Source organism: Chlorocebus sabaeus, chromosome 27, assembly GCF_047675955.1.
Source record: "Chlorocebus sabaeus isolate Y175 chromosome 27, mChlSab1.0.hap1, whole genome shotgun sequence".
Taxonomy (NCBI): Eukaryota; Metazoa; Chordata; class Mammalia; order Primates; family Cercopithecidae; genus Chlorocebus; species Chlorocebus sabaeus.
In genome coordinates this window covers 44950720-44975182 of record NC_132930.1, presented here as the reverse complement: position 1 = coordinate 44975182, position 24463 = coordinate 44950720, and the positions used below count along the sequence as shown (strand labels likewise).

General features: G+C 54.4%; 1 protein-coding gene across 16 annotated transcripts in view; it reads left to right on the top strand.

Moving 5' to 3' along the window:
- ABLIM2 (actin binding LIM protein family member 2) overlaps positions 1 to 24463 on the top strand; it is a 195310-nt gene that overhangs the window by 97239 nt on the left and 73608 nt on the right. For all 16 annotated transcript variants that reach the window (XR_012091644.1, XM_073012534.1, XM_037983103.2 and 13 more), the window contains exons 7-9: positions 1014 to 1101; positions 8228 to 8286; positions 17183 to 17260. Coding sequence is in view for 15 of the 16 variants with exons in the window: in XM_073012534.1 (XP_072868635.1) it covers positions 1014 to 1101; positions 8228 to 8286; positions 17183 to 17260 (225 nt within the window). In the remaining variant the exon portion in view is untranslated. The remainder of the gene's footprint in view (positions 1 to 1013; positions 1102 to 8227; positions 8287 to 17182; positions 17261 to 24463) is intronic.

Here is a 24463-nt window from a genome sequence, read left to right as displayed (position 1 = left end):
TGCGGGAAGGGCCCCTTTGCTGGAAGACTCATGGCCTTATCACCTGGCTGGGAGTTTGGCAGAGGAGGCCACACCAGGCTCTGCGCAGGAGAAAACCTGCTCTGGGGCTCTTCCTCCCAATACACAGGGGCGACCTCAGGGGCTGTTTTTATCCTAAGGAAGGCACAGGACAGGGAAAACTGGATGCTCAAAACGACATTTCAGCCCTTTACTTACTGATTCAGGAAACTGGTTATTACAAATTCAAATGTAGGTAGGGATTAGGAAACTTCTTCCCGTTTTAGGAAAGAGTGAGCCACGGGGATTTAGCCTCCGCATTTAGCAACAGGCTGCACCCACCATGCCCTCGGGGTAGGAAGTGTGCGCTGGAATGTGGGGTTGAAGGCAGCATTTCAGGGTGGGTTTTTTTTTTCCTCCAGGCAAAAATAAGCCAAACCAGGCAATGTAATTTGTTTGGGTTATTTCAGTATTAGCATTTGTAATCTAATTTAATAAATTTCAAGAATGATAAAAACAAAATGCTCGTTGAACATACTGAGCAATACAGAGATATGAAAAGGAAAGTATTCATCCTTTTTCACCCCACTCCTCTAATTTCTGCACCTGGGGAAGTCGTGTTATCTTTCCCTCCCCTCCCTCTCCCCTTTTCTTCCTCCTCCTCCTGCCCCTCCGGCTCCCTCTGGAGATATCAAGGCCCTTCTCTGGAGACCGCCTGGTGGAGGAGGCAGACCCCTCCTGGACTACCCCGGCAGGGAGCTGCACACTGGGCTCCTGCAGCCTGGGCAAGTGCAGCCAGGTCCCCCCCTGCCTCCACAGAGGGCGCCTTGGACAGCCTGGGGCACCCCCTGGGTCTGGGCTCTGCTCAGGGGTCTTGGGTCACGATGGTGGGGGCTGGTCCTTCCAGTATCCCTGAGTACCTGTGCGCAGAGTGTGCTGTATCCGTGCCGGGCCCTGTGATCCAGCTGACCTTTCTGGCTTTAGGAGAAACACTCTGCTCTGTGCTTTTTTTACAGGCCGGGGAGAAGCACTACCACCCTTCCTGCGCGCTATGTGTCAGGTGTGGCCAGATGTTTGCAGAAGGCGAAGAGATGTATCTTCAAGGTACACATTAAAATGTGTTGTTTGGTCCCCTAGAGCAAGGAACTACACTCTGCAAGGTCCACACCACACGCTGGGTGTGAATGGCTTGGTTACAGCGTCATCTCGCTAGGTCACGAACAGCCCAGCCACAGCGGGGAGCCAGCAGGGCAGGGTGGGGGCACGTGCCAGGCCAGCCTCCTCAGCCTGCCTTGTCTGTCCAATGATCTCAGCGAGCCCGAGACCAGCAAGAAAGGAAAAGGGCCAAGCCAAAGACCAGCACCCAGAAGTGTTAGCTATTTGGCTCCAAGTAGCAAAGCTTAAACAAATACAGCCTGTTCACATCCATGGCCATTTTAGGCCCCTTCTGGACAGCCACCCCAGCTCAGGGAGTCCGAGTTAGGAGTTTTAGGTGTTTCCTGCCCCAACCACCCAGCCTGCTGCAACCCCTCTGTCCACAAAGGAGGTGGGTAACGAGGTACTGAGGCCACTGGCAGCAGCTGAGGCTTTCTTCCAGGAGCAAGGGCAGAGCCAGCCCCACAGAGCATTGGTGAAAGGAGGGTTTGGAGGAAAACGTAGCAGACTTCTAACGGGCCCCATGGGAAATGCCCCAAACCCACTCACCATTAAAAATCACTGTCATCACAAAGGCAGGGTGTCCTGTGAGCTACCAGACCTGAAGAAAGAGCTAGACTCGAGGACTGGTCGTCTCTCCTCCTCCCAGATTAACCCTTTTTAGCTCATTGCTTCTCATTTTCACAATTAAATTAACCTTCTGATGGTAGCATTCAGCTACCCTTTATTCCTTCACAATGTAGGCATCCAGTGGCACGGGAGGAGGGAGACAATGACTCCTAGAAGGGGAAGAAACATAATTTTCTACCTTTTATAGTCCTTAGTTGGGACAGATCCTGTAACAAAAGACAGATTAATAAGATAAGGATGAACAGAAGAACAGAAGCTTATTAACACATGCACCTTGTGTATGTGCAAAGGTAGCCCAGAGAAATGAGGACGCGCAGGGGCAGATCTCCAAGAGGCAGTTTGGGGTTTTTTGCTTCTGCTTTTGGGGTTTTCTTTTCTTTTCCTTTTTTTTTTTTTTTTTTTTTTTTTTTTGAAACGGAGTCTTGCTCTGTTGCCCAGGCTGGAGTGCAGTGGCAAGGTCTTGGCTCACTGCAACCTCCGCCTCCTGGGTTCAAGCAATTCTCCTGCCTCAGCCTTCCGAATAGCTGGGACTACAGACATATATCACCACACCCAGCTAATTTTTTTGTGTGTATTTTTAGTAGAGATGGGGTTTCACTATGTTGGTCAGGCTAGTCTCGAACTCCTGACCTCAGGCGATCTGCCCACCTTGGCCTCCCAAAGTGCTGAAATTACAGGTGTAATCCACCGCACCCAGCCATCAGAGGCAGTTTTGACCTCAGTCTGAAACAACAGCATTCCCTACAACGAAGAAGGAAGGGTGTGGGGAGGCACAGTCATGTTGAGTAGGGGGGCGGGGAGGGGGACAGGGGGGCACCTTAGGCAAGGGGGAGATATGCTGTGTGCCTTCTCCACTGAGAAGAGACCCAGGGACTTCGGGTCGTCCTCATCTTCCTGGTGCAGAGAGGAGACACCCTTAGAGTTGGAGGTTTCTTTTGGAGATCTCAATTCCCCTTATGAAATGGTCACTTCTACTTGGTTTTCAATGCTGTTCTGTGTCTGCTGTTTCCCTCAGTAATCAACTCAAAATAACCCTTATGCCAAAGGGGCATGTTAGGGGTGGCACATTCTGGCCTGCTAGTCCTGTTTGGGGTGGCATGTTCTGAGCCCCATCACTCTCCTTGCAGAGAGGCCCCTAGAGTTCTGCTTCATCTTATCACTCCGACCACCCCCCTATGTATTGCTTATGCATTCCCTGAGCCCTCCCTGCTAAAGAAAATTATTCTGGCACTCATTAAAACCGCCAAGGAAGACTCTTCCCAACAGGAGTCAGGACCATCGCAATGGACGAGAGAGGGGGTGAGATTCTGAATACGGCAGACAGTGGGGATCGCAGCCAATGAGAAGGGTTGGGGCGGCAGGTGGAAAGTCACTCGAGGTCCTGGGCTTGTTGCTGAACTGACCCCACGAGATGCTTGCCAAAGACAGGCTAAGGACTGAGACATCAAAGAAGGGAGAGGAACTCAATCAGAAGTGGAGGGAGATTGGGCTTCTAGGTCGGGGGATTCCTGCCAAACTGATTTTGCAGGATTCTCACAGAAACTGGGCCAGGCAGGCCTGAAACTGGATGGGTTGGGAGGGTGATGGTGGAGACCTGGGCAAAGGTCGAAGCCTAATTGAGAAAAGGGCTCAGACGAGTCTGACCCAAGGGCCTGGTCCGGGGAGCACTGGTGGGACAGGGCTGTGTGTTGGAATGTGCGGCCCCCAAGCCGGATGATGGATGGGATGGGGCAGAGGGGCCCCGGCGAGGATGGGTCTGGTATTGAGGCTTCATCTCTTTAGCCACAGCTCCCTTTTGAAGATTCTCTGTCTCTAGTGCTCCCAGAAGCCAGCTGGGCCGGGCCGGGTGGGGGAGAGCTGCTGTCAGAGCGTTTGCCGGGCAGGTGCCTGCAGGCTGTTGAATGACCTCATGCAGCCATCGTCACAGGGCCGTGGGTCACACAGACCTCCCTTTCTCAGGCCGAACCCAGCAGGGTGATGTCAGACAGGACAGCCTTGTCCCCAGTGGCGCCTGTTCCTTGAGTCTCTGCTCGAGAACCCGTCAAAGGGTCCTTTGGGACTGTCCCAGCAGTGCCAGGCTGTCTGGGCAGGGGGCTTGCTCTGCATGGGGCTTGGCCCCCACAGTAAAGAGCATCCTTAGACAGTGGGGCCCGGTGGACGCTGAGCACAATGGCCTTGGGATGGCAGCTCGGGGACACAAGTTCACATCAAGGGTAACCTCATCTCAGGAACAAAGGCGCCCTTCAGGATGGGCCTGAGGCCGGCCCCCACTTCTGCTGTGAGGTTCTGTGGGGTGTCGAATCCAGGCCCATCCCCTCTCCTAACTTGGATTTCTCAGTCTGAACGATGACAGGTCTGACCAGCTGTGTGGCTTTGAGGCTCTGCTCCCTGGCACAGGCCTCCTTGGGGCCCCCACCCTGCCTGGTCATTCTGAGACCCTCTGTGTGGCCTCCAGGGATGTCTCGGCTCTGTGCAGATGTTATTTGGCTGGCAAATCCTGCTGCAATAAAAGCTCTGAAAAGCATGGGCCCCAGCAACCCCCACGGTCTCCGGGGCGATGAGGCAGGCCAATCCCCACAGTCCACCACCGCTCCCGCCGTGGACTTTCCTGTACACATGGGGTGGGGCATTAGATCCTGCTAATTGTCGAGATGCCCGTATTAAAATAATGAGATACTCCTTTTTCCCGCTGGGATAAAAAGAGAAAAAGGAAGTGTGAGCCCCATGTTGGTGAGAAGTCAAGGACACAGGCTTCTTATGTGGCTAGTAGGGGTGAAAATTGGGAAATTGCCAGAAAAATCTCAAGAGCCCTAAACATGACTCCACTCTTTGAGCCAAGACTCCATTTCCAGGAAGTATGTGCCAGTTGTGTGCAATGGAGCCCTTGCAATGTTATTTAGAAATAAGTAAAATGTTAGAAAGATCAGGAGAGGAGGCCAGGTGCAGTGGCTCATGCCTGTAATTCCAGCACTTTGGGAGGCTGAGGTGGATGGGTCACCTGAGGTCAGAAGTTCAAGACATGGTGAAACCCCGTATCTACTAAAATGGTGTGGGCCGGGCGCAGTGGCTCACGCCTGTAATCCCAGCACTTTGGGAGGTCAAGGAGGGCAGATTCATGAGGTCAGGAGATCGAGACCATCCTGGCTAACACGGTGAAACCCCATCTCTACTAAAAATACAAAAAATTAGCCAGGCATGGTGGTTGGTGCCTGTAGTCCAAGCTACTCGGTAGGCTGAGGCAGGAGAATGGCATGAACCTGGGAGGCGGAACTTGCAGTGAGCCGAGATCCCACCACTCCACTCCAGCCTGGGCGACAGAGCGAGACTCCATCTCAAAAAAAAAAAAAAAAAAAAAAAAAAGACTGGATGCGGTGGTGCATGCCTGTAATCCCAGCTACTCAAAGGCTGAGGCACGAGAGTCTCTTGAACCTGGGAGGCAAAGGTTGCAGTGAGCTGAGATCACATAACTGCACTCCAACCTGGGCAACAGAGAGACTCTGTCTTAAAAAAAAGAGAGAAAGAAAGATCAGGAGAGGAGTAGAGAGATAAAATTCTTATCTATCCATTTTGTGTAGCCCTTAAAGTTGCGTGTTTTGGTATTTAATTCACTGAGGAAATGTTCAAGACATTTTTAAGCAAATATGTAGAACATGAAATTGTGTCTGTGGGCTGGGTGTAGTGGCTCACACCTGTAATCTCAGCACTTTGGGAGGCCAAGGCAGGCAGATTGCTTGAGCCCAGGAGTTCGAGACCAGCCTGGTCAACATAGTGAGACCCCATCTCTACAAAAAATGAAAAATTAGCTGCGTGTGGTGCTATGCGCCTTTAGTCCCAGTCACTTGGGAGGCTGAGGCAGGAGGATTGCTTGAGCCCAGGAGGTGGGGGCTGCAGTGAGCTGTGTTTGCACCACTGCATGCAGGCTGGGTGACACAGTGAGACCCTGTCTCAAAAAAAAAGAAAGAAAGAAAGAAAGATTGTGTAAGTACACTGAACCCCTTCCATTTGTAGGTACACCTATACTAGAAGGCAATCAACAAAAAGCAGGTGATAGATTAGAAATGATTTTGATTTCATGTACACTTTTTTAAAGATTTCTATAACTTTTAATAAGAGACATCTATTACTTTTTTTTTTGAGACAGAGTCTCTCTTTGTTGCCTGGGCTGGAGTGCAGTGGTACAATCTTGGCTCACTGCAACCTCTGCCTCCTGGGTTCAAGCAATTCTCCTGCCTCAGCCTCCCAAATAGCGGGGATTACAGATGCCCACCACAACGCCTGTCTAATTTTTGTATTTTTAATAGACACGGGGTTTTGCCATGTTGGTCAGGCTGGTGTTGAACTCCTGACCTCAGGTGATCCACCCACCTCGGCCTTCCAAAGTGCTGGGATTATAGGCGTGAGCCACCTCGCCCGGCCCTATTATGTTTATGGCCATATATATATTTTTTAATTTATAAACAAGAAATGTTTTCTATGCACTTGCGCATGTAACCAATTTATAAACAAGAAATGTTTTCTATGCACTCGCGCATGGAACCCAGTCACCATCTCTCAGAGCTCCGAGTTGCTGCTGTGTCCTCAGAAAGGAGCCGCCATGAAATCTACGTGAACCCGAGGGCTTTGCAGGCAGGAGATGGGATAAGTTCCTTCATTGCACACACACTTTTCAGCCCCTACCATGTGCTAGCCTGTATGTCTTGTTTGTGGGATACACAAGTTGGCCGCAGCCTTCACCTTCGTGGGAGTGGCAGGTGAGAGATGGAGACGCAGCCACGCAACTAGCAGAGGGTGTGAGAGCGCAGTGTCAGCCCATCGCAGGGGGCAGCGGGTCAGGCTGGGTGTGTGAGCGCGGTGCCAGCCCATCTCAGGGGGCAGCGGGTCAGGCTGGGTGTATGAGTGCAGTGTTAGCCCATCGCAGGGTGCGGCGGGTCAGGCTGGGTGTGTGAGCACGGTGCCAGCCCATCTCAGGGGGCAGCGGGTCAGGCTGGGTGTGTGAGTGCAGTGTTAGCCCATCGCAGGGGGCGGCGGGTCAGGCTGGGTGTGTGAGTTTGGTGCCAGCCCATCTCAGGGGGCAGCGGGTCAGGCTGGGTGTGTGAGCGCAGTGCCAGCCCATCTTGGGGGGCGGCGGGTCAGGCTGGGTGTGTGAGCGCAGTGTTAGCCCATCGCGGGGGGCGGCGGGTCAGGCTGGGTGTGTGAGTGCAGTTCCAGCCCATCGCGGGGGGCGGTGGGTCAGGCTGGGTGTGTGAGTGCGGTGTTAGCCCATCGCGGGGGGCGGCGGGTCAGGCTGGGTGTGTGAGTGCAGTTCCAGCCCATTGCAGGGGGTGGCGGGTCAGGCTGGGTGTGTGAGTGCGGTGCCAGCCAATTGTAGGGGGCAGCAGGTCAGGCTGAGGCTCAGGGAGGCCCCAGGAGGTGCAAGTGCCCCAGGTTCTGAAGGATGAGAAGGTGGGCAGAGAGAGCTGACATTCACTGAGTCCCCCATGCACGAGAAGGGTTGCACTAATGCAACTAACATTTATATACAACAACTCACAAAGCACTTTTCTGATGCTTTATTACCTCTGCTTAATTTTATTAAATTCACCCAGTGACCTGACAAGGTAGAATTCGTATTAGCTCATTCTTAGGTGGAAAAATAAAATAAAAAAGAAAACCAAAGACTTGGGACAGTTTGAGGTTGAATTAGAAGAGACCAGAGTGCCAGGGATGTTGGGGGCGCTTGGTGCTGGGTGACCTTGTTATGTTGATGGTAGTGGCTGTTGATATGGGTGGCTGGGCAGAGCTGACAGCTAGAGAAACTGAGGCACAAGAAGCCACAGAGATTGAGTAAATTAGTGACAGGGTGGGGCCAGTGTTTGAGCCTTGTGCCCAGCTCCCACCGAACACACCTGTTCTTCACCCCATACCCTAAGGAGCAGGCCCACTTCCCAGCTGAGGTTCACTTTTCCCACCTCTCAGCTTAGAGCCCTGCCCCTCAAGTCCTCCTTCCCAAGGCTGGCTCCCACCCAGGTTGCAGCCCCAGCTGTCTCTGCAGGTGGGCCCAGCCATTGCCCTCAACATGCAGGCAGTCAATCCTACATCCTAGCCAGGGACTTGAAACCCCTTCAAACACCCTCTCCTCAGAGAAGAATCTTCCACCTACCCCCCAGATTCCTCAAGACCCTACGCCGCCTCCTGTGGGAGCAGTTGTGCACAGCAGCCATTTCCCTATTTATTTCCTGGCTCCATCCCCCAACTGGGCTGTGAGCCCCTGGGGGCGGGGACTGGGATCTAGGTACCCACTGCCCGGCACTAACTCCAGCACAGAGAGGATGGTCAGGGACGCTTGAAGGGTGGAGTCTGAGTGCACATCTGTGCATGGACCTGCTCCCTCTTCTACGTTTCCACACAGGCCCCTGCAATGTGGGAAATAACTCTAATCATTTCCCTCTTGGGAATTTGTCAACAGGTTCCTCCATCTGGCATCCGGCGTGTCGACAAGCAGCCAGAACTGAAGACAGAAACAAGGTTGGTGGCATTTACTGGTGTCTCTGATGTACTCTTCACTGCTCCTGCCCAATCTTTGTACAGTTAAGAGGACACTAACCAGGTTCTACAGGCTCGTTGTCCAGTCCCACAGGCTGCAGGATGGGGGCAGCGAGGCTTAGGAGGTGGGGAGGGTAAACAGGTAGACAGCTGAGCAATACTGCAGGGGGAACAAGGGCATCTTTGTTTTCTGTTGATATCACAGAATACCACAGGCTAGGTAATCTATTTAAAAATAAGTTGATTTGGCTCATGGTTCTGGAGGTGGGGAAATCCAGGAGCGTGATGCGGCATCTGCTGAGAGCCGTCCTGTGACAGGAGGGGGAGAGAGGGCCAGAGCTCGTGAACAAAGAGGAAAAAGGGGGTCAAACTCCCAAGATAACTAACCCACTCCCACAGTAACGGCATCAATCCATTCAGGAAGGCAGAGCCCTCATGAACAGTCACTTCCCAAAGGCCTCACCTCCAACACCGTCACAAGGGACACCAAGTTTCCAACACACGAATCTTGGAGTGCACACAGCAAAGAGGCATCTAAGAGCCTTTGTGGACTGTCCTGCTGACCTTTGCACTCACTTGATGAACTCCAATGGCCGTGAAAATTGGAGGACAACGACAGTGTTGGGGGCCCCAAGCAGTCCCCAAGACCACCCTCACGTCTGTGAACCCCGAAAATCCGAGACAGGTCTCAGTTAATTTAGAAAGTTTATTTTGCCAAGGTTGAGGATGCACACCCATGACACAGCCTCAGGAGGTCCTGATGACATGTGTCCAAAGTGGTCAGAGCACAGTTTGGTTTTATACATTTTAGGGAGACATGAGACGTCAATCAACATATGTAAGATGAACATTGGTTCAGTCTGGAAAGGCGGGACAGCTCGAAGCAAAGGCAGGGTGACTCAAAGCATGGAGGGGCTTCCAGGTCCTAGGTAGATAGGAGACAAGTGATTGCATTCTTCGGAGTTCTGAAAGGAGGAATCAGATCTGCATTTATCTCAGTGAGCAGAGGAGTGACTTTGAATAGAATGGGAGGCAGGTTGGCCCCAAGCAGTTCCCAGCTGGACTTTTCCCTTTAGCTTAGTGATTTGGAGCAGGCCTCATCTGGCTGGTGGTCTGGGACCCGAGGGTGGTCTATGGCCCCATCTGACTGGTGGTCCAGGACCTGAGGACACCCCTAAGGCCCACAGGTCAGGCCATGTCCTCATCCTGCTCCTGCTGTGGATCTCAGCAACCCCTGGCCTCCCATTTCCTCCCGAATGTGGGGTATCCTGGAGGCCTCATCCAGCCCACCAAGCAGGCTACTTTGGGAGTCCTGAGTGACTCTGATGTCCTATAGCGGCAGGTGTGGGCTCTTGTTTGAGCAGCTGTGCCTGCAGGGAACAGAGTGGGACATTCAGAGTGTCTGATGGCGTTCAGGACAGCGTTTGCACGGAGGCCTGTCTGAGTGAAGCTGCAGGATGCCCAGCATCCGGACTCCTCCTGGAAGGGCAGTTCCCCTGCTGGCCAGCAGAGCAGGCAGGGCTGGAGGCCCACACAGGGGCAAGCAGGTGCCCTGGCTTCCCACCTGTGTCCCTGATGCTCTCCTAGCGGCTCTGCTTTGGGCAGGGGAGGGGCCCCAGGGGAAATCTACCCTTTTCTGCCTTCCACGGTGGCAGAAGAGTCATGTGATGAAATCCCGCTGTGAGCTTGGCCAGGATGGCAGCAGCTAGCTGGCACATCGTGAATTTCGTCGTCCCCTCAAATGGTGTCTACAGTCCATGATTCATTCTACAAGCTACCCCAAGGCTGCCCTGGGTCTCAGAGATGAGCAAGGCAGCAGCCCTTCCCTCAGCAAGCCACAGTGTGTGACTCTGAAGTGACCACAGGGCCGACACCATTTGTGAGATCCTTCTGTGCCCACGGAAGGCCTGTGGAAGGGACCTGAGCGAGGGAGCCTCTCATGCCGAGGCCACCAGACCACACTGTGGCTTGCATGTATGCATGGGGACACCACCCTGCCTCCTGATGCTGCGGCTCCAGTGAGTGGAGGAACACCAGGGTCTTCGTCTCAAGTTAAATTAGAAAAAACAACGCAGATACACGTGGAGTAGTTTTAAGGAGCGGAGAGTTTAATAGGCAAGAAAGAAGGAAGAAGTTCCCTGGTACAGAGAAAGAGGGAGGGGGGCCCAAAGCCAAGGGAAGGAACCCCAAGTGGGGTGGACACCAGCCAGGTATATATAGAGGTTCAACAGGGCTCAGGGGTTGGTTTGACCAGGCATGTCATTCATGTAGCCATGGAAAAGCTGGCCCTCCCACCCTGGCCTTTTAATATGCAAATGCAGGGCGTCATGATGTTCTACATACATGGGGATATGTGAGGGCGGCCCCACTGCCAGGAACATGTGGGGCAAGGGCAAGAAGGCCACAGGAATCGCCATGTTTGGGTGGACCCGGTTTCTAGTGGCCTGTCTTTGCATATCAAAGGATGCCAGCCTGGCTCTAAGAACTGCTTTGAAAACGACAACTTCCCAAGGACCCCTTTTCCTTTCTATCTGCCTAAAATAATTTCTGTCTTTTTTTTATTTTTTATTTTTTTGAGACGGAGTCTTGCTCTGTCACCAGGCTGGAGTGCAGTGGCGCAATCTCTGCTCACTGCAACCCCTGCCTCCCGGGTTCAAGTGATTCTTCAGCCTCAGCCTCCCGAGTCGCTGGGACTACAGTTGCGTGCCACCACACCCAGCTAATTTTTGTGTTTTTTATTTTAAATACAGACGGGGTTTCATTATGTTGGCCAGGATGGTCACAATCTCTTGACCTCGTGATCCACCCACCTCAGCCTCCCAAAGTGCTAGGATTACAGGCGTGAGCCACCGTGCCCAGCCCTTAAAATAATTTTTTAATAACTCCTACCACACTGAGACTGACCAGGGCTGGAAAAGGGAGCTCTGCGACCACAGCCAGGTCCCCTCAAGGGCGGGGTGGGGGGCGGCTGGCTCCAGCTCCCAGGTCTGGCCCCTGATGTGGAACTGGCCATGGGACCTGCAGGAGGCCTGACTCTGGCCAGGCAGCAGCAGCAGTTCCACCCCCCACACTGATGCCAGCCCGTGCTGACCTCCGGGTCACTGGTCTAATGGACGGGGGTCACTTAACCACGGATGCTGCCAGCAGACGAGGAAGGAGTCCTTGTGCTCGGGGGCCTGTTCAGGCGTCCTTGTTTCCTGGGCTCTGTTTGCAGTTGCTTTTGAAGCAGTTATTTTTAACAGAGGACTAGTTGGCCTCTGCCAACACATGGAGGCGGCGCAGCCTGAGAGTGGCTGGCCTCTTAGCACCGAGTTCAGGGATTGGCGTGGCTCCCGGCTTAATGGTTCTCGTACCGTACACATCTCAGGTCCCCTTGGAGCTGATTGTCCCGGAGGGCCTGGCGCTTCCTGGCCTGGGGGTGGGAGGGAGAGCCATCCTGCTCTGTGTTGTTCCGTCAGGCGTCAGGCGCAAGCCAGTTAAGGAGAGAGTATACAGAAGGCAGGCGGGCCTGGACCACTCCTGGGGGCGTCGACCTCACTTGCTCTTGGAAACCCGACACCCATGGCTTCTCCATGCTACCTGCTAGTCCAAGAGGAGAAATGACTCCCGGTCCTAACCCCTCTGTGCTGGCGCCTGCAGGGCTCTGGGACCCTCACGGGAGCCAGTCCGTCCCTGCCTCAGGGTTACTTTTCAGCAAGAGGCCGACCTCTGAGCCCCTTGCCCCAGGCAAGGTTGCAGTAGGGAGGAGGGAGCACTCACTGTTCTCCACAGCCTAGAAGGTGGCCCTGATCGCATGGCTGCCCCTTCCGCACCATGGGGATGGGAGCTCTCCGAGGACAAGGACCTGTCCACGGAAAGAGGGAAACTGTAAAGTACTGGAAGAGATTCATTCAGAGTCAAATATGAGTGACCATGTCCCATGACACAGCCCTCGTGTGACCCTGAGAACAGGCCCCCAAGGTGTTTGGGGTGCAGCTTGATTTTATTACCTGTCAGGAAGACATGAGACATCAATCAGAATACATGTAAGATTGACATTGGTTTGGTCCAGAAAGTGAGACAACTCAAAGCAGGGGCTTCCAGGTTATAGGTAGATTTTAAAACATTCTGATTAACCGTGTGCAGTGGCTCACACCTGTAATCCCAGCACCTTAGGAGGCTGAGGTGGGTGGATCATTTGAGGTCAGGAGTTCGAGACCAGCCTGGCCAACATGGTGAAACCTGCTCTCTACCAAAAATACAAAACTTAGCCAGGCATGGTGGCACGTGCGTGTAATCTCATCTATTCAGGTGGCTGAGGCACAAGAATCGCTTGAGACGGGAGGCGGAGGTTGCAGTGAGTCGAGATTGTGGCATTGCACTCCAGCCTGGGCAACAGAGTGAGACCCTGTCTCAAAAAATAAACATAAAATGTTCTGATTGGCAGTTGGTTGAAAGAGCTAATATCTATAGAAAGGAATGTCTCTTTGTGGCGTCTAAGGTTTCGTCATGCAGATGAAGCCTCCAGGTAGCAGGCTTCAGAGAGAACAGACTGTAAATGTTTCTCATCAGACTTGAGGTCTGTGTTGATGTTAAATGCTGGTGAGCTTTTCCTGAATTCCAAAGGGAGGCGGGCATAGTGAGGCCTGTCTGAACCCTGCTTCCCATCATGGCCAAATCCAGTCTTCTAGGTTAACTTTGGGGTGCCCTGGCCAACTGGATAGAGTCCATTATGATGGCCGGGGAGCCCTAGCATTTAATTTTTGGTTTACAGATGACAAGTCAGACGTCCCTGGCATCTGACCAGGGTGCTCAGCGGAGATGAGAAAGATGTGGTCCTAGCTGCCCTGTCCCCAGTGCCCCCTGCCTCGGGCGTTTGATCATATGGTCATTTGACACACAAGCCACGAAGCACCTACTGTGTGCACTCTGGGATTGGGCACTGTGAACAGAGAGGTGAATAAGACCTGAGGGGTCCCTGCCCCCAAGGAGCCCCCGTCTGGTGGGGGAGACAGATGTGGATGGGCAGGCATGATGTGCAGGATGCTCAGAGGTGCTATGACCGAGAGGGGCCCAGGCCCAGCTGGCGGTGGTCGCAGGTGGCTTCCTGGAGCTGTGGCTGATGGCCCAGTCTGGTTCTGGCTCTGGGTGGTGTGTCTGAGAAGCCAGTGATCTTCAGGGGACTGAACGTGAGTTTCAGGACCGTGGGGTGGGAAGGGGGTGGCCCTGTGCCTGTAAGTAGCCCAAGGTAACCCCCAAGAACAATGAAGGTGGCCACAGGGACAGCTCAGCTCAGAGGGGTCCCTGCTCTGGCCAGGGGCTGGGTGACTTCAGTGGAGGAAGCCTGGACTGGCCAGGCTGGTCCCTTAGGCTGTGGGTTTCCAAGGTGGGTCTCCTTTGGAAAAGTTAAGAGAGAGGCCTCCCCCGTGCACAGAGGCCTCCGTGATGGCTACTGTGAGTGGGAGCCCAGGAGGAGGCTGGAGACTGTGGGGGCCGTTGAGGAAGAAGGAAACAGGCTTCTTGAGACCAAACATGGGGCCGTTCCAGCTGAATGGGAGCGAGGCGGTCCTGGCAATTCTCAGCAGTGGCCAAGGGTGGTAGAGCAAGGCTTGGCATTGGAGTTCTGCTCTGCCTCCTCCCTCTAAGTCACTAGCCCTCTCTGAGCCTCAGCCCCTCGGCTTTCACATGGAGATGAGAGGGGTCAGACCATGTGACCCTAATGACAGGCCTCCCCAGTGGCTGTAGAAGGACAGCTGCCTCCCTGGGGCCAGGCACAGCCGGTGGGGATTGGAGCCAGGTGAGCTCCCAGCCCTTCCATCTCTGTGGGTCTGAACAAGGCACTTGTACTGGGGCCTGGGAGAACGTACGGATGTTGAGTTCCATTGCCAAGCACCTTTGTGCGAGTGGAGTCGGGTAGAGAGAAAGTCAGAAAAAGCTCCAGCCTCCTCCCACTGGGGAAAATCAGGCCTACTCAGCTCCCTTCTGACTCCTCCCCACCCATCACAGAGCTGGAGACTGAGCCCAGGGAGGGGAATGAAGACAGTGACCTGGTTGCCCCGCCTAATTCCCTCAAACATGCAGAGAGCAATCCCCACCCCGGGCCCGGTGCTGAAACCGGCCAACACTCCCTCCCTCCCGTTTGTACCAAGGCACAGTTGGAGGCTGTGAAACATTCCTCCGGAGCCTGCGAGACTTTCTTGCGCTGCTGTTGGTGTGCTCAGCTTAAGGGAATCTTTCTTCTAAAACACCCAATGTTCGTCTGCTTTGCAGAGAAGATGGTTCTCTGTCAAGGTCATCTCCTGCGCCCACCTTGAGCTGAAATAATAGTGGGGAGAATTTTTCAGTGCTAAGCACCTCACGTGCCTCATCCCTGATCTAATCCTCAGAAACGGAAAACCCCTCAGGGAGGCGGTGCTGGGGGATGGAGGAGGACGCTGAGACTCAAAGGGTGTTTCAATGTATTCATATAAAATGTATGCAGCCGTCATCTTGGCCTGTAAAACATTTGACCTGGCCCAGGAACAGTGGGGACAGCAGATCCTGTGTCACATACCTCAGAACTAGCTGTCCACTTTGCAAACAGCAGGTGGTGTTGGGCCATCCTGGGCATGACTGAGGACCCAACCCTTGCCAGCCTGCAGAAATCCGTGGTCCCAGGGGGCAGGCAGACCCCAGAGTTGATGCCCACCTGGCATGTAGCCCCAGGGCTGAGGGAGGCCCAAGGAAGCTGGGCAGGCCTCCTAGAGGAGGCGACGGCAGAGGCGGCAGCAGCTGCCCAGCTTAGGACATGAGGAGACACGGGGCACAGAGAGGAACTGGGCCGGTTGAGCGGGGCAAGTGCAGAGGTGACGGACAGGCGGTGGAGTGTCATGCCCACTCCCTCCTCTCCTTCCTTTCTAGATGCAGAATCAAGTTTGCACTCAGGGTTGTCCGGGCGCCACCCGCATGCCTCACAGGGTTGTCCTACCGCTGCTGCACGTGGCCCCACGTCCCGCGCTGGTGTTGCCCATCTTCGTTGGTGTGCGCTGAGTGTAGGAGGCGCTGGTTGTCACCCACGCCAGCCGCCGCACGGTGCCCAGCCTGAGTCAGGCAGCTGGGGCTTCCCCGATAAAGGCACCTGGCCTGGGCGGCTTGTGCAGCAGAAACCCACCTTCCCACAGCTCTGGAGCCCAAAAGGCCGGGATCTCAGTGTTAGCTGGGGCGGTTTCTCCCTCGCTGGCTCATAGATGCTGCCTGCGCCTCCACGTGGCCTCCCTCTGAGTGTCTGTGTCCTGATCTCTGCTCGTAGAAACCCCAGGCATAACGGATTAGGGCCCATCCTAGTGACCTTTTAAAAATGCTGTCTCCAAATACAGCCACATTCTGAGGTCCTGGGGGTTAGGATTCAACCTACGAATGTTGACACAGATCAGCCCATCCACTGTGGTGCCTCCTGGGCTGCAGGCACTGCTGCATGGATGGACCCCTGAGATGGACGGGACAGAATTGTTGGGGGTGGCAAGAAAAGGGTCTGCTCAGAAAATGAGAGAGGAGGGAGCTGCAGTGGGGGCTGTGGTTGGGATGGGAAACCATTGATGCAGCAGAGGACGTGGGGGCCGTGGGGAGAGTGAGGGTCGAGCTCTTGGCTCCTGAGGGCTGGGGAGGCCTCTGTGGAGATGGGCTCCTTTTGGACAGGGTGAATAGGAGGCGTGGGGAAGGCCAGGCAGGTGGCCCAGGAGTGAGGGCTGAACCAGGAGAGGAGCATGCAGCTCCAGTGAGAGCTGAACCAGGAGAGACCCCTTTCTTGCAGGTGGGGAGGGACAGCAGGTGCAGCCAGGGGTGTGGGGACCACAGAAGGAGCGTGTCCACAGGGCTGGAAGGGGCTGAGGTGGGAGAAGAGGCAGGACAGTCATGCAAACCATCAGCCCAGGGGACACAGCAGGTGTAGTCTGGGAGGGAGGAGTGGACCAGACAGCAGCAAGCATGCAAGGAGGACACAGGTCCCGGGGTGACGGCAGCAAAAAGGCCAGGACAAGCCCAGAGGTGCGGTGGAGAGAGTGGCTGCCAGGGGCCTCCAAAGGGCCATTTCTAAGTTGTGTGTCAGGTGGGAGCAGGTGCTCCTTGAGCTAAGACAGCCTTGGGGGGCCGTGGGAGGGTCAGAGGGCATGGAGGACAGAGCTGGGGGCCGAGCTAGAGAGGGTCTTTAGGGTGACCAAGATGGTCCCATGTTCCCAGGAACCTGGGCCAGTGGACTAAGCTGCAGCGAGTCCCCATAATCCTGGTGGAAAATGACATCTCTGAGCATAACTGGAGTTTGTGGAACGGCCTGTGTGTCACTCTGGTCCCATGTGGCCCACCGCATCTGTCTGATGCTAGCTTTTCAGTCATTCAGTTTTCAGTCATTCAGCCAAGCCTGTGGGTTTATTCTAAGAATTCCTTCAGCCCCAACTTTATTTATTTATTTATTTATTTGTTTGTTTATTTATTTATTTATTTATCTATCTGTTTATTTATTGAGATGGAGTCTCTCTCTGTCATCCAGACTGGAGTGCAGTGGCACGATCTCGGCTCACTGAGCTCCGCCTCCCGGGTTCAAGTGATTCTCCTGCCTCAGCCTCCTGAGTAGCTGGGATTACAGATGCTTGCTACCACACCCAGCTAATTTTCGTATTTTTAGTAGAGACGGGGTTTCACCATGTTGGTCAGGCTGATCTCGAACTCCTGACCTCGTGATCTGCCCACCTCTGCCTCCCGAAGTGCTGGGATTGCAGGTGTGAGCCACTGCGCCCAACCCAGCCCCAACTTTAAAGAAACACCCCAGTGCACTGGCGTGGCTGCTGGAGTGGAACTCCCGACAGTCGCCTCTGGAGGCCCCGAATGTTGGTACCTGGCTTCAATCTCTTCCTCTCTCCTTTCTCAGGAAACCAGAACTTCCTCAGAGAGCATCATTTCTGTCCCTGCTTCCAGCACCTCAGGGTCTCCGAGCCGTGTGATTTATGTAAGTCGGGGCATTTTTATGGGGACGGCAGTGGGAGGGTGGAAAGAGAAGGGGGGCCCGGTGGCCATGGCTGAGCCTGCCCCTAAGAGAGTTCCCTGACAGCTGTCATCTGGGGCCCGAGGTATGGCCATTGCTCTTGTCCCTGCTTCTGGGTGGAGGTTGGTACAGGCTTTATGAGTTTGACTGAAAACCTGAAACACAGAATGTTTGTTTGACCTGGCAATTCCCCTAGGAACCTCTCCCCAACTATCTGGTGACAAGAGCCACACGATGGTGTGTACACAGCTGCTGTTTATAGTGGCGCAAACACGTCACATCAATGGCTGACAGTCAGGGCTTGCCAGGCACCCAGGCGGACCCTGCAGATTTTGCAAACCACGGCCCAGATCTGTGTAGACCAGCACACACGTGCTCCCGACGCCTCCCTAAAAGATGCACGCTAAGGGTGATGTAAATTATGTGATCCCGTTTTCGTTAAAGAGAGACTGTGTGTGTGTGTGTGTGTGTGTGTGTGTGTGTGTGCGCGCGCGCACACGCGCGCGCATGCGCGCCTCACATGCTTCCATAAGCACACACAAATATAAAAATGATTGAAAACATTTTAACAAGTCGTTACCAGAAATTTCCTCTGGGTGGTGGGATTCGATATGGGAGATTATTATTACTATTATTTGCTGATATTGCTTGTGTAAATACCAAGATTCCTTATCTAGGCGAGGACCCCCAGCTCCAGGTGAGGGATGGCTTATGCGGTGGTAACCAGGGACCACCCAGGACTGTTGCGTAGGCTGCCCCTGCACCAGAACCCAGCACTGGAATGGCTGGTGACGTGGGACAAGCCCCTTCTCCCCTCCCCGTCCCCACCAGGCCAGGACCTGGGTTCTCTCTGCCTCAGCGGAGGCTGGATCCGCTGGGTTTCCAGGCTCTGGAACTTTGAGACAATGTATTGGATCCGCTCTCTGCTGTGCTTCTTTTCTGCCCTCCTCGCTCATAGTGGTTGGACACAGGGTCCTTCCTGACCTTAATCCTGACAGTGCCCGTGAGGAGCGCACGTGTCCTCAGTTACCATGATGCACTGCTGGCCTGGAGGGTGAGTGGCACTGTGGCCCTTGGGACGTGCACTCCAAAGCTTAGGCGGGTGCATGAAGGCACCAGGTTGGCTGCGTGCCCTGGACGAGGTGCCACCCGCCTGGTGCCTCTGGGAGTGCCTCGGTAAGCCATGGAGACCCCCGGGTACCTTCGGTCCAGGGCTCACTGAGGCACTGCCTGGGTGACAGTGAGCACAGCGCCTGCCCAGAAGAAGGCTGTGGGAGATGCTCGCTGCCGTTACCATCACCATCATCTGTGTCGACCTCCCGGGGGCTTGAACACCGGAAATAAATTGTCTCAAAGTTCCAGAGCCTGGAAACCCAGGATCAAGGAGTCGGCAGGGTTGGTCTCCCCATCCCTGGCCCGCAGGTGGCCGTCCTCTCCTTGTGTCCTCACGAGTCATCTGTGTGCATCCAGGTCCTGATTTCTTCCCATGAGGACACCAGGCAGATTGGATTGGACCCACCCTAACGGCCTCATTTTAACTTGATGACCTCTCTTAAGGCCCTGCCTGCAAATGCAGTCACCTTCTGAGATCCTGTGGGTTAGGATTTTACCGACATGGGAATTCGGGGAGACACAGGTCAGCCCATAATACCATCAGCATCCTCATGAATAATGGTTATGACAGGTATCCTGTGAATGAGATCATGTTTGTGTAGGGGCACAAAAGTGTGGTTTGTTTGCTCACCCGTTGAAAGGGTCACAGCTAACACTCCTATAACAAGAGACAAGTTCACAAGAGAAAATGTATTTAATCAAAGTGTTAGGTGACACAGGAGCCTTCAGAAACGAAGGTGCAAAGACCCAGGGAGGACTGTCCTTTTTAATTTTGGTTTAGAGACAAGGTCTCGCTCTCTTGCCCAGGCCGGAGTGCAATGGTGAGATCATGGCTCACGGCAGCCTCAACCTCCCGGGCTCAGGCGATCCTCCCACCTCAGCCTTCTGAGTAGCTGGGACTACAGGCACGCACCGTCACACCTGGCTAGTTTTTGAATTTTTTGTTGAGATGAGATATTTTTATGTTGCCCAGGCTGGCCTCAAGCAATCCACCTGTCTCGGCCTCCCAAAGTGCTGGAATTACAGGTGTGAGTCACCATGCCTGGCCAACACTCTTCTTTTTTTTTTTTTTTTTTTGAGATGGAGTTTCACTCTTGTTGCCTAGGCTGGAGTGCCATGGCTCGATCTCAGCTCACTGCAACCTCCACTCCCTGGGTTCAGGCAGTTCTCCTGCCTCAGCCTCTCAAGTAGCTAGGATTATAGGCATGCGCCACCACACCCAGCTAATTTTGTATTTTTACTAGAGATGGGTTTTCTCCATGTTGGTTAAGCTGGTCTCAAACTCCTGACCTCAGGTGATCCACTCGCTTCGGTCTCCCACAGTGCTGGGGTTACAGGCATGAGACACTGCACCTGGCCTATTTTTATGCTTAGATTGGATGATAACTGGACGGCCATGTAGAAATGTGATTGGACAAAAAGTGTGTGATCTGGTGGGAATAGACCGCGTGGGGAAACAGCAGGGCCGTCCGCTCAGATGCTTCTTGTCCTCTCCGGGGAGCCCTTCTTCCTCCAGGTATAGGGCGGGGGGTCTTAGGACCCACCCTCAGGCAAGCTAGGTCAGAGAACGTCTCCATGGCCAGGTCGTGCACAGAATGAGGGGAAGGTTAGACTCATGTTTGTAGGCTTCATGGCTGGCTTTGGGGAGGAGCTTCTAGTTTCTATGACCGCCGTGGGGAAGAGGAACTCTGGTTTCTATGGGTCACTTCAGCAGGGGCGGGAAGGAAGCGGGTGAGAGACAGGAGGGCAGGAGGCAGTCGGAGAGACCCTGCTTCCACTCTCCCTTAGGTCAAAGTCCTCAGCAAGCTGGGGCTCCACACTTTGGGGTATTGTTTTCTGAGCCCCAACATGTGCAAAGTACTCGGCATCTGGCCTGGTGCCTAGTAAGCGCTCATTCATGGTAGCTGTTGCTGTTGCTGTTGCTGTTGCTGCTGTTGTTGTTGTTGGAACCTGTATGGCACGTAATAACTGCTCATTAAATATGAGCTCATTTTTTTTGTTTTAAACAAACTGGCATTTGCAAGGGGCGTGGGGTGGTAGTGACTGTGTGTGCATGCAGTAAGCAGTGACAGCAGCCTCTGTTGTCATGGTCCCGCTTTCAAGGCCATGCAGCACTTTTTCAAGGCAGAGCTGGGCTTGGAGCCCACAGGTCTCCATGACTCTGAGACTTGGGTTTTTCCAGGAGAACCCACTGCTCAGTGTGGTGAACAGCCATGGTGGCTCCTTTTCTTCTTGCTTCAGGCAGCACATGGGCGAACACAAGCTCCCTGTGGAGCCCTGGGCACCCAGCCGCGATCAGGCCGGATGGCATCCCGGTTCTGGGTAGGGGAAGGGGTTCCTGTCCACAGGAGAGATCGGGGCAGACCCAAGTGCGGGTTTCAGGTGGGACGCCTGCCAAGGGACGGGGCAGGATGTTGGTGGGTGAAGAATTTCTGCACCAGCGGGGCGTGCACTTAACCCCGGGTTGACTGCAGCCTGGTGCACTGTGTCTCCGCTTTGATGGACTTCCTGCTTGGCCAAGTAGGTGTGCTCACAATTCCAGTTTTAAACAGAAGGCCTCGAATAAATTAATCCAGTCTCCCGGCCCTTAGTTTGACACAAGAGAGAATGCGTGGAGTGCCATGCTGCCTCCTCTTGGCCTCAGAGCTGTCCAGGGACCTGTCATCAGTGCGCCCACGTTGCTGATGCCACTCTGAGATATGCGCTGACTTTGCAGCCTCTAAGTGGTGGAGCCATAATCCAAGGTCACATGCTCCTAATTCTGGCACGTGCTCCAAGTACCATGGTCAGCACCCAGCCTGGCTGCATCCCAGCCCTCCCAGGGGCCACACGGGCCAGAAGCCAGAGCAGCCCCACTCTCTCTCCCACCTTGGGGTTGGTGCCACACGAGTGGGCAGTGCACACAGTCTGGCTCTTCACCGAGATGGTGTGATTTGGTGGGCAAGCCCTCCTTATCCCAGGGTTGTGTCCCGCTTTTCTTTTTTTCTTTTTTTTTTTCGACAGAGTCTCCTCTGTTGCCCAGGCTGGAGTGCAGCGGTACGATCTTGGCTCACTGCAATCTTCGCCTCCCAGGTTCAAGCAATTCTCCTGCCTCAGGCTCCCAAGTCACTAGGATTACAGGCACATGCCACCATGCCTGGCTAACTTTTGTATTTTTAGTAGAGGGGTCTCACCATGTTGGCCAGGCTGGTCTCAAACTCCTGGCCTCAGGTGACCCACCTGCCTTGGCCTCTCAAAGCGCTGAGAGTACGGGTGTGAGCCACTGCACCTGGCCTGCCCTGCTTTTCATCTCACCTCTACTGGTGTCTGTCATCAACCTACTGTGTGCCTGGCCCCCTGCTTTGTGCTGAGCACTCCCACGGTCTCAGAAAGGGGCCGTTCCATGCCCCCATCGTGGTGCTTTGCAGGTTGCAGTTGACAGCCCTGCCTGCTGTGGGTGGTTGTGAAATGCAGCATCCCCTTCCTTCGCCGTCAGAAAGAGACCAGCGCCCCCTGCCATTCACGTGCACGGGAATGGACCAGAATCCACCAAGTGACTGCATCTCCTCCACGGACCGTGAAGGCTTGGTGGGCAGGGGCTGGGCCTCGTTCATCTTAGTTTCCAGGATAAAACGTGCACACACATTAGACCCTCCATAAACCACGTGGCTTTTGGACATCACCTGTTTCACTGCTCTTTTCTTTATTCCAAAGGCAATCTGCATTTATTTTAAAAAATGAAAAAAACAACAGTAATCAGCACACCAGAGGAAATGAAAGCGTTTACATCCTGCCAGCCACAGTGGCCCTGCCGATGCTTCTGAGGCACCCTTCAGGTCTCGCTTCTGTGTGTGTGTAATTTTTATAACGTGGGGTCACCCTGAACATACTATTTTGTAACCTTTATTTCAACATGTCAGTAGTGCAGAGTATAAAAGCAGCGTGCTTCCATTCTGTGTTATCATTGACTGGGTTATATGGTAATGATACTGTCGTAGGTGGCCATATTAGTGTGTATTGTGCTGGGTGGAGTGTGGGAGGGAAGAAAGCAAAGAGGAAAAACCCTTTACACATACTCGAGAGGCCTTCTGCCAATTAGAGAGTGCCGTCTGTTGTCATGGCAACCACCCAAGGACTTGGCATGGGGAGAAGTGGATCTGCAAGGCTACTTAGCAACCTGTCTAGGGGGTCGGGCAGGGGCTGTTGGCATCCTGCAGGCTGCCCTCTCTGACCCCTGCCGTCAGGGCCGGGTGGTTCAGGGAAGCCTGAGGAAGGCTGGGAACTAACCCAGGGCAAGGCGGCCCCCTGTGCTGTGGGGCTGGACAGGTGAATGCTGTGATCGTCGCTGCTGGGAGGGGACGGAGGTGGGGAAGGGAGGATGCAACACGCACCTCTCCAGGCATCTGGCTGAGTGTTCGCCTGACTTTTGCAAATGCTTGATTGGCTTTCGTTCAATCCACAAGCCCGCTGTCAAGCTCACAGCCAGGCAAGGGGCTCAGTAATGAATCCTGGACCTCCAGGAGCCACAGTCTTGGGGGGATACAGGATGACTCCACAGATGAAGATCAACACTAACTCGGGCCAGGGGGGCCTCCACTGAGTTTGGAAGGAACAGAGGTGGAGCTCAGGGAAGGTGTGTGGGAAGAGCACGTCCCAGAGAGGGAACAGCAGGTACAAAGCCCCCAGGCTGTGGGTGACTGGGAGCTGTAAGGACTTGAGTGCCAAGTGGCATGGATAAGTGGGTAAACAAGCACCAGAGTTCCAATTTCCCAGAAGGCAGAGGGGAATTGCTGAAAATCCTACAGGATCGGATCTACAAATGACTGACTCGGGATTGGATCTCAGGTCTTTTGAACCCTGCCCCAGGCTCCAAAGGGGCAGCCACAGGTCTGAGATGTCAGAACTTCATTCTCTTCATGAACATCGCAAATGGCAGGGTTCACCCCAAGACCCAATATCTCAGGAGAACCCTCAAGCCTGGTGATCAGGGAAGACTTCGTGGAGGAGGTGGGCTGGGGGCTAACAGACCCAGAGAAATACAGGAAAGCTGGAGCAGGGGGCTGAACCTGGCACAGCTGGGGACATGGGGAAGAGACAGCTTAGGGTGAAGCTGCCAGGAACAGGAGGGCCAAGTTTGGGGGCTATGATGAGGACTGGCATTGTCCAGCCGAGGAGGGGCTCCTGGAAGGTTTGAGCTGAGAACACTGGGATACATCTGGGCCTGAGAGGCGTTCCCCTGGCAGTGAGGCCTGGAAAGGGGAGAGCTGTGGTGGGGAGCATGGGCTCTGGAGTCAGACAGCCAGGGTCACGTCCTGCCCTCCACCCTCCTGGCTCTGTGACTCTGGGCAAGTTACCCAACCTCTCTGGGCTCTGGCTTCTACACTGTGAAAAGGAGCTTCTGTGAGCGCCCCTTCTTGTCATCATTGTGCTTTGTGAGCAGATGATGGAGGGCTCAGCTCAGTGCATGTCTTGTGGTAGAGAGCTCATTGTGTCCAGAGGAGGCTGAGGCCGGATCGAGAAGCAGCAACAGCAATCTACCAGAGTCACCTGTGGCTGGAAAATGCCCCAGGCAGCTCCTGGAGAGCCCAGAGCCAGGGAGAAAGGGACAGGCAGGGGCAAGAGTGTGTGCACAGTGCACAGCGGGGTACTGCAGGGGAAGGCTGGGCAGAATCAGAGCGGAGAGCAGCACGCACCGGCTGGACCTGCCTGAGCAGACACAGGGGTGCTCCCCGCGTTCCACATTCATTCAGCAAGGGCAGGAGTGCCTCTGCGGGCCAGGGTGGGCCAGGGGTAGACAAGACAGAAGGGCCCCCAACCCTGCTGAGGGGGCGTCCCAGCTGGCCTGTCCGATGCCGGGTGCTTTGCTGCTGGAGTGCGTGTGAATGCGTGTGAGTGTGTGTGAATGCGTGTGAGTGCGTGTAAATGTGTGAGTGTGTGTGGGCATGGGGGGCGGTGAATGTGAACTTGCTTGGTGGCGGTGGGGTGATTGCAAGTACGTGTGGGCAGGTGTGTCTGCACGTCTGTGGGTGAGTCTGGGTGTGCAGGTGTGTGTGCCGGTGTGGGGGGTGTGCTGGA